Source organism: Herpailurus yagouaroundi, unplaced genomic scaffold (assembly GCF_014898765.1).
Source record: "Herpailurus yagouaroundi ecotype Mexico unplaced genomic scaffold, PumYag 29, whole genome shotgun sequence".
In the NCBI taxonomy this organism is placed as follows: domain Eukaryota; kingdom Metazoa; phylum Chordata; class Mammalia; order Carnivora; family Felidae; genus Herpailurus; species Herpailurus yagouaroundi.
Window position 1 is genome coordinate 77,693,527 of NW_024412377.1, and position 13,885 is coordinate 77,707,411.

The window sequence follows — 13,885 nt, forward strand, 5'->3', positions numbered from 1 at the left end:
GGCGAGAAGAGGCGCCCCGTGCTGCCCAGGCGCCCTCTCCGGGCCTCCCTAAACCGCCGCCAGAATGGGGGAGCGCACCCCGAGTCCCTGCGAAGGAAATGACCGACCTGGGACACTCCACATTTCCCGGGCAGCATTCCTCCTTGGCCCTTTCCTGGGCGCCGCCGGCCAGTGGACACCGCACAGGACGCCGACGAGGGGCAGGGGGCGCAGGTAAGGGCGCCGCGCTTGGGCTAGCCCGACTGGGTTTAGCGGGCCCCCTCTTGGGGCGGAGCTGCGGTCGCTCCCCTGCTGCTCCGAGAAAGCATGAGGCGAGCGCGTGAGTTAATCAAACAGGAAGCGAGGTACGCACCGGTATTCACTCCTCCTCCGCGAGAGCGGCAGCGGGGGTGCAAGAAAGAGTGGGGAGGCAGGGGAAAGCCTTTAATGCAGGAAGCCGGTCTCCTCTTGGGGAAAAAAAAAAAATCACTTTTACGGCTCAGTCGGCAACCGGACTCCTCCTCCTTAATTAAAACCCGCAATTACGGCGGTGCGGGGGCAGGGCTGAGAGGCGGGCGCCGGCGCCGCGCCTGCACTCTTGCCCTGCAGCGTCCCGGCCGCCGCGGCCGCTGCCCTGACGCCCTAGAGTTGGCGCTGCCGGGAGAATGCGGGCACAGCCAGTCCCGCTGAGCGCTCTTGCCCTTCTCCGTCAAGATGAAACGTTCGGTGGAAAAGCTTGTGATACCTAGCTCATGATTTCGTTTTAACTTCCCAACAGTGCTTCTAGTGGAGGAGTTGACTCACCCAACGATCTAATGATCTCTGTGACTCTATTTCTAACCTAAGCCACTTACAGGGTCTATTTTTAAGATGAGTGAACTAGAGTGGAGATTTAGCCCAGAGCCCCGACTGATATTCAAAAGTCAGGTTAACGGGCAGTCTGCCCTTTGGGAGGCACTGCGTGACTTTGAGAGTGGGCAGTACATTCAATTAAGGGCCTTTCGTAATCCTTGTACCTTAGGGAACCACCCCTCACCACCAAGAAAACACCCTCGTATTTAGCTTCCCTGCTACCATTTGCAATAGGCAGACCTTTTCTTTATTACACGCCCCCCTCTCTTACCTGGAGGTCCCATCTGGAGTCAGCGCAGCGTTGTTCTTACATACAATATTGAGCGGTCATTCCATGCAGAAGGAAAGAGAACACCAGCACAACTTTCCTGCCTACCATCCACATTTTCATATCCCCAGAGAAATACTAGAAGCATGGATTTTATAAGGAATTCTTTGAGAATAGGTCAAGTAATTATTGGAAATTTAACCTTTCATGCAAACAAAACATATCAATTGCCTGGTATGATGACTAGTTAGTAAAGTTTAACTCAAAAGGCATGGGGCTATAAAGTGGTTTATTCTTGACGGACATTTTTTTTTTATGGGAAAAATGGCACTTACTTCACAATTGGCCCATGATTTCACTTGCTTTCTGTGATTTGGAGGTATAATTGGAAATGTGTTAACTTAAGGGTCCTACAGGTAAAAACGTGGGTGTGCTCATTTAATGAGATAATGTATTTGAAAGAGTGGCATACACTTTAATATCATACAAATACTTGTTTTGATTGTGACTTCTTAAAATTTCCACATACTGTGTTCCTAGTTGACTGCAAATGACACTAACTTAATTTTCTTATCATCTAGAGATTTCCTTTTGGCCCATGTATGTTAGACTGTCTCACTAAATGATCACCCACCCATATTAATAATGAAACATGATAATATTGACAGTGGAAATAAGCATTCATAGAATATTACCATTGTCTGCAAAGTTGTTTCCAGTTAGTTCTAGGGTAGAACACACTAATAAATCTAGAAACCCAGAATCTGCACTTTACGTGTTTTATTTGGAATTCTACTAAAACCTTAAGCAATAGGTAAGGTAGTACATCTCATCTTTATTTTTAGTTGTTTGATGCTTAGGGAATGAAAACACAAAATTGCCTGCTGTTTTTATTCAGGCTTACGTTTGTGTAAGTTCTTTTCTTTTGAATGACTTTTATAATTTTGTATTAAGGAGGAAATTTAACCTAATCTGTGGGGAGCACATTTACTCCAAAGCCAAGTTATGAGGACTTTTCAGTAGGGGTGAATGAAGGTCTTTCGGGACCTAATCTCAAAAAACAAAAAAAAAAATTAATCATATTTGTCATATACTGCAGAGTTAATAGAATAAGTTGTAGTGATGCCTGGCAACTCATATTTTGAAGAGGAAAATATTTGTAAAAACTGGTGACATAACTAATGATCAGTTTCCGTTACTACTTTCATATAGACGATCTTGTAAGTAGGTTTTTCTTAGCTCAATATAAGCAGGAATACTTTATAATATCTGTTGCTTTATGCTGCATTATTTCCTTAATGTGTTTTGTGATTTTTCTCTTTAGAGTTATATGTTGAATCTTCCTGAACATAGCCCTATGCAAAAGATATTATCAGTGTGCTGTTTAGTAATCATGTTTGATCTGGAATGAAACACTAGTAGAGGGTAGCAACATCCTTCATGCCTTGCATTGAAGGAAAAGCCTTTTTAAGACAGAATACTACCAAGGTCACAAATGAAACATCCCTTGGGACCCATCTAACTTTGTACAAAGAGATTTGCTCCAGAGCCTCAGATTGCACTAAGCCTAGGCTTCTTACACAGAAATTCCATCGACCTCAAGAAGAAGTGGGACTGGTTGTACTATTTTCATTTAAAGTTCTTTCCAGGAATAAAGCTGAATTTTGGCTTATCACCAGTTCAATGAAAACTATTCAAAGAGCAGAGCAATGTGGTTGTATTTCATTAGTATAAAACTGATTTAAACTTTTAAATTACTTTTTTTTTAATCCTACAGGTTCTGAAAAAGACTCCATACAACTAAGTACATCACAGCAATTATTTTGCCATGCAAAATGTACCTTTAGCTACATGTCAATGAAACAATCTTCCACAGATATTTAAAAATGCCTACCCATTTATATATTTTTACTTCTCCTATGAAGGTTTATCGGGGGTAAAAACAATTGTTATAATTATAGTAATCTCTGGTTAGAAAAAGATGATATTAACAAGCCAATTAATGAGAGGAAGAGGGGCAAAAAATCCCTAGCCTTAAAAATGGTGAGAGTTTGTGCCCATATTCTTGAAGGTATACTTCCTAAAGTGTGAAGGTTAACTTCTGTATATACCCATATTCTCATTCAAATACAGTTATTATCGTTAAACATATAACATAAAAATTGACTTCTGGGCCTTTGAGTAGTAAATTGCACCCCATGTTTCCTAGCATCTTTTTAAATTTTTTTAAAGTTTATTTATTTATTTTGAGAGAGACAGAGAGCAAGAGGGGGAGGGGCAAAGATAGAGAATCCCAAGCAGCTCCACACCATCAGCACAGAGCCCAATGTGGACTTAATCCCATGAACTGTGAGATCATGACCTGAGCCAAAACCAAGACTCAGATGCTTAACCAGCTAAGCCACCCAGTCACCCCTATTTCCTAGTATCTTAAATGACCTCTATAAAATGATTATTGTTAGCCATGAATAGGCATGCAAGTGCATCATTTTCATCAGCAGCATAATTTAAAATATTGATTTTTATAGAATTCTAAATTTCACAGGGAGTAGTTGCATGTGATACTTTGAGTTACTTCAGACTGGAACTACATGTTTAAAAAAGAATGCAAACCAAAATACCAAACTATAAGCCTCTAATTACAGAATTCATCTAACAGCTGTTACACAGGCAATGTTTCCATTGATAGTAGGAGAGGATTGCCTACTAATAAATACAGATTTAGACTTTTTGACTGAACAAATAATCGCCTTTTTAACTATATTTTTGAGATTTAAAAAAAAGTAAAAGGTAACATGTAAAGAAATGAATGCAGATACTGAAAGGGCTATACAATAAACAGGTAGCATTTTGTTTCTCTGAGTCTCAGTTTATAGCTAGCTATAAAGTGCCATGAAAATAGTCTTTTGAACAATAAACTGGTTCTGTTTTAACTGTTCTAATGACACAAATACTATCACGGGTATCTGTCACTATCAGCACTACCACCAGCACCTACCGTGCCACATTATGTACTTGCCTGACAATATTGACCGAAAGGGGTGGCACAGTTGTTTTGTGTGTGTGTGTGTGTGTGTGTGTGTGTGTGTGTGTGTGTACGTGTGTGTATAATGCAATAGAAAGTATCAGTAAAAATGGCTAGTGAATAAGTTTTCTTTCTCCTTATTATAATCCCTGTCTCCCTACCACCAACAATTATCAGGAAAGTGTCTCATTGTTGAGATGATTTGAGACTCAATGTAATTTTAGAAATTAACATTAGAAATTCTAAATGTAATTTAGAAAATTAGAAATTAGTAATGCTTTATAAATTACTTTCACATACAGACTCCCACTGTCACAAATTCATTGCATATTAGATAATGTTATTGCAGTTTTCAAGATCAAGCAAGGCCGCTGTGGCCTAGAAAGAGAATATTGTCCAAGGACTTATAGGCTAGCAAGTGAAAGAATCACCAACATGTCCAGATCACCTGGTATTCCAAGGTCTTCTTACTCCAAAAAAAATTTCTTTCCATTGTGTCTATATGCCTTCTGTGGAAACAAAATTACAATCTTGAGAGTCACAATTATACAGATGCAGGAGAATTGGCCAAACTTCCTGTTTCTATTGTCTAAACACAACAGGGAGGGGTGACAGAGTTTGAAACAATTTTTTTTTCTTTAAACACCACAAAAGCCTTTATAGGAAAACTGTTTTTATTTCAAAAAGAATAAGTGTAAATGATTACCCTGATAAAGTCATATTCTCTTAATTCTTGTAGTACCATTCAGCAATGTCATATTTCTAACATGTAGAAAAAAGTTGTATCGACGATTTGTTACCAGTAATCTAAGTCAAATTATGTATTATGCTGCTTAGATAAAATGTTTCTTACTTTCACATAACTGGCATTTTTGTTTTGTTTCAGAGATGGTGAACTGTGTTTGAGTCGATCACTTGTCAATAGTTCTGATAAAATCATTCGAAAGGCTGGCTCTTCAATCTTCCAGCACTCTGTAGAAGGTTGGAAAATCAATTCCTCTTTGGTGCTGGAAATAAGGTGGGTTTCTTTAATAAGCCATAATAAATTTCACATCATGTTCTTGAATACATTGGGCTTGGCAAACTTATATTGAATGCTTGATTTATAGTTTAAGTATGAATACTTTAATAAAAGAGTGAACCAGCTCTACTTAATGTTGATCAATGAAGGATATGAAGCCATAAAACTGAAATCATTATGCAGTCAGAAATTTAAGGATGAATGTGTGAGTTTTGAATATACTGTCTCTATTCTAATGGAATAAAATATTCAACAGAATACTAATATTTAATAGGCTTTTCTTTTTTTTATTCTATTAGTCAGGGTGGACATATATTTTGAAACCTACCTTTAACTTCCTTACAAGTTTTTCCCTATCTTGTGTTTTTGCACACTGGATGAAAGGACAGCCTATTCAATTCCTATTTTGCTGACTATTATAAGTAAATTTGCTTTACCCTATGAATAGATATTTCTATGTGAGCCCCTGTAATAAGAGTCTCAATGATTATATCCTAAATTGGCAAAAGTCAGAAAGTACATTTTCTAGAGTACTGGTTTATTCTTTACTCTTTATTCTTTATAAGATTTTGGCATTTTACCTGAAACAAGCTCATGAAATCAATCTCAGTGCCTGCATATATTATATCTTATTTTCTTCTAGTATAATCCTATAACTAATAAGAAGTTTAGGGCCAGACCTTCCTAAGCATGGAGGAAGCAAGCAGATCATGTTTCTTTACAACTACATAGCTATATTGGTTGGTATGTTTAAATCAGAGCATTTCAGTAAATCAAACTTGTTTTAAAAGTTTCAAAGAAATATCCTTTACATGATAAAATAATTGCATTTTTATATTGGCAAAATGCTGATTATTCAATGATTGGATATTCCTGCACAGATTTTGTAAGACTAGGTTAGTGGTTAAGAGGATAAGCCATTGATCTGTTTGTTGGGTTTCTATCTATTTGCTTCTTGGATCATACCAACATATAATATAGATTATGACCAACTTGAAAGAAGAGTCTACTACACTCATCTGTAGAGTATGCATAACAATTCTTAAAATGAGTTGTAGCAAAGACACTACATGTTTAAATATACTTGGAAGATTGTCTGGAAATTTGTTTAAAAGATGGGTGCCAGGGAAATGTAGGATCATTAGACTACTTTGCTTGAAGCTTTGGAAGTATAAGGAGAGGGAAACAGAAATCAAATCACGGCAATATCAAATAGTGTATGCTTGGTTGCTTTTAGTTTAGGGGAAGTTTTGTATATTTGTGGGCAGAGAATAAGAATGAGGAGACGAGTAGAATCTGATGACAGTTTATAAATTGGTGTCTTCTGGGTAGAATATGGTCAGCAAGCAAGATTTATTTCAACTGTATAAATAAAAACCCTCAAAACCAATATTAAAATTAGCAGATTCCTTATAAAAGCACAGATTTTTGTATACTCTGGAGAAAAAGAAAATTTGGATGACTCTGGGCCTGTATTCCTCCTGAGAACTAGTTATCTGAGGCCAACTGTAGCCGTGATCTCTGCAGTTCAACATTTTTACACCTGGGGTTCATTTCTTTATTGATACATATCTAGTATCTTCCTCACTATCTCACACCCCTATACACACATTTAAATTAAAAACCCTGAAAGAGATAATTATATGAGGAAAAAGCAACAGAATACGGGACTACATAGGGTCATAAATACAGGTGTGTTTTAGTTTAGAACAGAATAAGGATTACTACTTCTTGGAAGTAGATTGGGAAAACAGAAATATGGGTGATTTAAAAAGGAAATATTTAACCTATAGGTGTCTCAAAAAGAACTCTCAAACTGAAAGATTGGGCAAGAAGGGGGCCAATTAGGTAAGGATATACAGATCAAGTAAAGAAAAGTAGTGGAAGAAAGTAAAGTAAAATATGAAATTTTAATAGTTTAATGTATCTAAGTATGCTAAATAACATATCAGATAAGGTAAAGTCTAATAAGTAAATTCAATAAGTAATTAGCAATAGTTTAATTAGTATATGTGGCCATGCCTTTCTAGTATCTATACAAAAATGAATACTATAGATCCCCATGAGGATACAGAGATACATTTTGCCATTTTTAAGATATTCAAACTAAGGGTATTAACCATAAATTGAGTGAAGAAATTCATTATTATAATTTTACAGTTTAATGAAGATTATGTTCATATCTTTGAAGGTGATTAATCTGTTTTCAGTTATAACAGATGATAATATGTATGAAATGTTAGTACTCTTTTCATATGATTCTCCGTAACAGATAAAGAAGTAAACAATAAAACATTGAGCAAATATTGAATAATACATACAAAGTTGTCACTTCCTTACAAGGAAATAATCTGTAAAACCATTATTGTACAACATGCAAACAGTTCATAAAAATTATAATTGCCTATAGTAGTAGTAACTAGTGAGTATTAATCAGTTTGACACCTGTAATAAAAAATTCAGACTATGAAAATGTCTGATTGTTAGCTGAGTTTTTGTTTTTCTTAAGTCGTACAAGAAACTAACCATAAACTATTTTGGATTATTAAATTTCTTTATTTCTTCCCTGCATGTATAACATTTATGAAGAACCATATTACTTGGTGTCTGTGAGTGGGTATGGACATATTTTACAAGTGTTTTTAAAATTCTACTTTGAAGTTTTGATTAGGATATTACAACTAATCATTTTTGATCTTACATGATTAAACCATGCTTACAAATCTTTCTAACTTTAAAAATCTCATTACATTTATAATGCTCTTGTGACATTCCCTATAAATTATTTATCTATTTGCATTAACATGTGAAGCAGTCACTAAAGATAAATTGTTTTTGCCTACATTAGTAGACATGATTTTCTTTCTTATTACTATTTTTTCCAGCCGTATATATATATACATATATGTATATATATATATATATTCTGCTACTTTCATAAGCACATCAAGAATTGATTTATATATGTTCATCAAACAACTGTACCTCTGGGGAGTTTTCTAAGAGAGATGTCTCCACCTTCATTGTACTTTGAAAATTCATCAATATTTAGAAGAATTTATACATTCCACAGCTAATTTCACAATTAAAATAATTACTTTGGTTAAGGACTTGATTTCATTGGTAGTTGTTTGTTATTAGTGTAAGCCAAGAAATGATACATTTAGGATACGTCAGGTGTTTGTGAGTAAATCCATAAACATTGTACTGAGAGATTATTTGATCATGTCCGACACTGATGACTTGACCTTTTTTTACATCTTTGGGTTGTTTGTTTTTCCCCTCATTTTTCATAGGTTAAATAGAAACCTAAAGAATTACAATACCAAATGTGGACATATAGAGAGGTACAAGGTCAGCAACTTATCGGGAAAGATTAAAAACATCATGATTAGTTTGAAATAATATTTTCAACTCAGCATTGTCATGCATCAAAGTTTTTAAAAAGGTCAAGCTTGCAGGTTAACTAAACATAATTGCACATTTATATATGCTTACCTATCAAAAATAATTCACTGTTGCATGCATTCATTTACTTTAGAGCAAAGTCCACATAAAATTCTTCTACATACTTTGTTCAGTAATTAACCAGAGGAGCGCATTTTGGGTCACACACTTGTTTGTTGCTCAAACTTCAAAGTCAGTTCTGTCCAACTGGTACCAGATCTCTTATTATGAAAACAATTTGGGGGGGGGCTCTATTTTCATACTAAAAATGTAGTCTTTATGGAATACACATAGTGGAGGGTTCTTTTGCTCCAAAATAATAAAATATATTATTCATCCATATTGCTAAATGCTGTGCCAAATAATCAAATGACCATCTGAGGTGTAAATTAAGCTAAAAAATGCTTTTCTTCAAGCATTTTGAGACAATTTTGCCTGGCTGTGGAGGATTTTTCTTTGATGCTAGAATATCTTTCTGTATCAGTTGGGACCCTAAGCTCAGAAGTCCTATAACAAGCTAATTATGTTCTTTCAGTGCTTTGACAAACATTGCCTTGTGAAAATAATCTTTGAGACAAAAATTTGTGTGTTCTCTCTGCATTTTTGTAGGCATAATGAAACACTTGGCATTTCTTAAATCTTTTAATTTTTTTAATAAACCACATTAGTAACAATTGATTCAATTCAGTGATTTTTGGTTAAAGTCAAAAGTTTACAAAAACTGATTCTTTTTATAACCTAATTTGCTTCTCAACTTGTGATGCGTTCCAGCTGTAAGATTTGTCTTAACAATACTCTCTGATGGAGTCAACAGTGTCATTTAGATTAAATTTTAGTTGCCACAGCACGTATGCTTGTTGTTGACAAGAAACCTACAGAAAAGAAAGAGTGGCACCTGGTGATAGGTTAGCTATATTTAACATTACACAAGTGAAAACAATGTTTAGTAAATTAACTCTCTGGAACTCTGCAGCTGCTATTTCAAGTGATGTGTGTTGTTGAAAGGGAAGTTCTAGTTGAAAATTCAGTTGAAAAGTTTCTGTATAGAATCTATTCCTGTCAGTTTAACAGTCTCAACCAGCCTTTCAGTTTAACCCAGGATTGCCTAACAAAACATAATCTTTATGACTAAGATTTTTAGTCTCACTGAAAGCGAAACATATTTTCAGACTCCTTCAGTTATCTTTATCATCAAAACAGTTACTGAATTTAGGTTTTTGCTTCAAAAGTTGCATTATGGCCACAAAACGACAGTTGAAGACCTGTCAGGAATCTTTTCTGTTGTTGTTGTTTTCAGTCACACACAGAAAACATGACCCCTTGCTTTAAGTATCTGGTAATAACTTGACCACATATTAAGAAAAAGTATTAGAAATAATTTGTCTCTCTCATGCTGAAATCATTTTGTTGAATCTGCTGTTTTCATGCATGTCAATTATCTGAGCAAAAGCATGTATGTTCTTAGTGATAAAGTGTTGTTTCAGTGTAGCATAAGAATTTTTCATGTTTCCAATGGCATTTAGTTAATTATACTTAGGCATTAGTTTTTTTTTCTTTTTCTTCAGAGATTTACAGTCTGAATAACAACTAGATTTAGCAAATCTACAGAACTTTTTATAGTCCATTACATCTATAATCCAAAAAAAAAAAAAAAATGCCTATAGCTTGCTACGGAGAAAAACATAACCTTTCCATACTGTTTGCAAAAAAAAAAAAAAAAGAAGTTATTAAGCATTGAAGTCACAATATTATTCACTCATAATAATTATTTTCATTTTTTCTTGGATCCTACACCAGGAGTCTGAGCTAAAATAATGTTCCATGCATAGATGTAAGCCCTAAAATAGAAAAGTTTAGTTCAATATTAGAAAAAGGACATACTGCAGACATTCAAGGTTTCCTTTCCCCCTTTTTCCAGTTTAAAAAAAGCAAATAAGGACACCTGGGTGGCTCAGTCGTTTACCTCCCACTCTTGATTTCGGGTTGGTTCATGATCTCACGGTTAGTGAGTTCGATCCCCACATTGGGCTCTGTGCTGTTAGCACGGAGCCTGCTTGGGATTCTGTCTTCCCTCTCTCTCTCTGTGCCTTGTGTGCATGCTCTGTCTCTTTCTTTCAAAATAAATAAGTAAACATGGGGCGCCTGGGTAAATCAGTCTGTTAAGTGTTGTACTTTGGCTCCGATTGTACTTTGGCTCAGGTCACATCTCGCAATTCATGGTTTTCAGCCTCTGCGTAGGGTCTGTACTGACAGCACAGAGCCTGCTTCAGATTCTCTCTCTGCCCCTCACTTCCTCCCTCTCCCTCTCTCTCTCTCAAAAATAAATAAACATTAAGAAAAAGAAAATAAATAAATAAACATTAAAAAAATACAATGAATAACAAGACAAATACTATACTAACAAAATAAACAATTGTTCAGCCTATACAAGAGCATTGGAAGAACACATAGTATTATCTGCATTTAATAATTATGTCATGTATCTCAAGTGTTAGACAATGTGTTACCTTTTGAAATTTCTCTGAACTCTTATTGTTCGTTTTTAATATCAATTTTCCCTAAGAGTGAACAAATTAAAGATGTTCTGTTATACTGAGGAATGTAAAAGACCTGTGTTTAAAATATTTTGCAGTGCTCGGGGTTGGGCTGGCTGGAAACGCGTATTGAGCTTTTCTGTGTATGTAGCAAACTGTGTCCAAATACAGTAGCTTTGTGCCCTGAAAAAAAAGTAAAGAATAAAACATATTGCTGCGAAGTCTCTATAACACAGCAACGGTGCTGTTAATTGGAAAGTCCCCATCAGTTGACAAGAACGTAAGTGGTAACTTTTTTCTTGAGTAAAGGGATTTTGCTTTTTGGATTTCCCAGTTAAAGAGTCTTCTTTCAAATCTTGTTCTCTGGTCTATTTACCTCACAGTTGCAAACACTTCACCACTTGTGAGTTACATCTTCAAATATCTACAACAACCCCTTTAAATTATCTTCAAAGGAAAATGATAATCTAGTTTGGTGATTTGACCACATCCGTGCAGTTTTTATTTTAGAGCCAGCCTTGTCATTTTCACAGGAAATGAGAATTTTTTTTTTTGAAATACAGGTGTCAGGCATTACTAAAACTTTTCTCTAAACAAACAAATGTCAGTAAGTACGTACAAAAGTTTCTATGGATTGCTGTTCTTGGTGATAGTTAACTTTTGTGAAGAATTATATGTTCTTAACATAATGAAAGACTTCTTAATTTTCTGTAATTCATATACCCTATAGTTGCTGATTTCACTAGCAATTGTCTTCACATATAATCTGTACTTAGTTAAGATGAACTGTTATGGTGCTTGATAGCATTTTTATTAATTTTTAAATTTCATTTGTAGGGCATTTATAAAGGTTTTTCCTGTATAACTTCTAATTATGAACCTGATATTCTGATTGGAGCAAAAATTCAAAAAATATTTTCTTTTCCAGAGAATTAATGGTTATATCCCTTGTGTATCAAACCTGGCCAAAGTTTTCAGTCAACTGGTTTTCTAATAAGACATTAAACTGGCACCTATTTAAAGCAAACCAAAGTAAAACAAAAAGGAAGATCTGAGTTAGTTATTTTTCATCCCTCCTTGCTATTCATGCTTCTGGCTTGTGTGATACGGAGAATTGCCCTTTTGGTTGAGTAGTGGGAGGAGGTCACATTGTGCTCAGTAATAAAATTTACAAATGTGTTAGAGCTTAAACCGTAACAGCACTAAAGGAAAACATGTCTGTCATATCTTAAATGTTATAATAATGGCATTGTTTTTAGCACTCTGAGAATACAAGCTTATAATAAGAGCACTTCAGTAAATTATATCCAACTTCCAATCTTGGAGAGAGTTTCTCAGATTGCTTCTTGCTGGTATATGTTTGGTAGTTTGAGGATTAAGTGATCTCAGACGTCTGTAGGCAGGCTTATAATTTCTTTAGAAATGTAATTCCCTCAAAAACATACTAGACTCCTGGGCCATTTCCTTATAGTTAATTCCTTGTATAAATAACCACACCCAGAGATTTCTTCTGAACAGTTCAGCCTCTGACTCTCCTCTAATTATTCTAGCTTCACCATCCTTTCCCTCAATTTCCCTCCCAAGTCATTTGAATCTATAAATTTGGTGGGAAGGCAATTACTCTTGCTCCTGGGATGGCTCTGATTTATAGTTGTGTCTTTTGATAATTGGGGTATTTGAGACATTTTGGAGGTCCCAATTACTAAACTCACACAGTTTACATACAGGTCATTGCCATTTCCATCTCAGCTTGCCACTTGGCTGACTTTGTCTTAGTGCCTTGCGAAAAGGAGCAACCAACATAAAACAACATGAAACACTTTTTAACCATTTTTCCAAGAGCAACAGGCTTATTAGATATAGGATATAACTCCCAGGTTACCGCAGATAAGAGTTTTGATTATATCAAAAGCCAGCTATACTTTTATTTTTTTATCGTCTAACTTAGCATATACATATTTGTTTATACAGCACCTTTGAATCCGTTATAAATTTCTTTATTTGGTATGGAATAGGCTAAGCTTCCATAATACAAAAGAGAAACCTTAAAATACAGTGGATCAAACAAGTTGAGATTTTATTTCTCTCTTGTATAGCCACGCACATGATCCACCCGTATCCCATGTAAGAAAACTAACTCACATGACCAAACCCATCTGCACTTGGGTTTGTAAACTTGGAAATGTTTTAGCTGAGGATTCTTATGCCTGAGCAAAACTTAGAAAATTCAAATACTAAAAGCAAGATAGCAAGGAAGATCACTAAGGAACTATTAGCTATCTCTGCCATGCATAGTGAGGTATTTTATCTATCCATTTTTTTTTCCTCTAATGTACCCATCTTTCTTCCTGGATTCTTGAAAGAAAACTTCCATACAGTGTAGTTTTAACCCTTCTACAAATAATTATATACATGATTTGAGTTAATGTATAGGTTTATTGGGAAGTTTAATCCTTTTAATAGAATTAAGTAAGGTATAATTCCAAACCATTTTAAGTTATTTCTATTTACCTTAACTACAGAACACAAAACAAAACAATATGACTATAGAAAATTAACTAAATCTAGCAGAATATCTAGTTAGGCAAAGTCAAGTCACAGCATTTTTGTTTTATTTAATAAAATGTTCTTTTTGGCCTTTTTCAAATTTTTATTTAAATTCTAGTTAACATATAGTGTAATATAGGTTTCAGGAGTAGAATTTAGTGATTCATCACTTACATGTAACACCCAGTACTCATCCCAACAAGTGGCCTCCT

The 13,885-nt window shown here is 35.2% G+C and overlaps 1 protein-coding gene and 1 long non-coding RNA gene across 2 annotated transcripts in view; one reads left to right on the forward strand and one right to left on the reverse strand.

Annotated features, from left to right (window-relative positions):
- Positions 1 to 509, reverse strand: part of LOC121012518 (uncharacterized) — a 120,399-nt gene extending 119,890 nt beyond the window's left edge. Inside the window, exon 1 of the long non-coding RNA XR_005782156.1 lies at positions 108 to 509. This is a non-coding gene — a long non-coding RNA (uncharacterized LOC121012518). The remainder of the gene's footprint in view (positions 1 to 107) is intronic.
- The window catches only part of ST8SIA4 (ST8 alpha-N-acetyl-neuraminide alpha-2,8-sialyltransferase 4), a 97,628-nt gene that overhangs the window by 2,092 nt on the left and 81,651 nt on the right, over positions 1 to 13,885 (forward strand). The window contains 1 exon segment of the mRNA XM_040447753.1: positions 5,011 to 5,142. Coding sequence (XP_040303687.1) covers positions 5,011 to 5,142 — 132 coding nt within the window.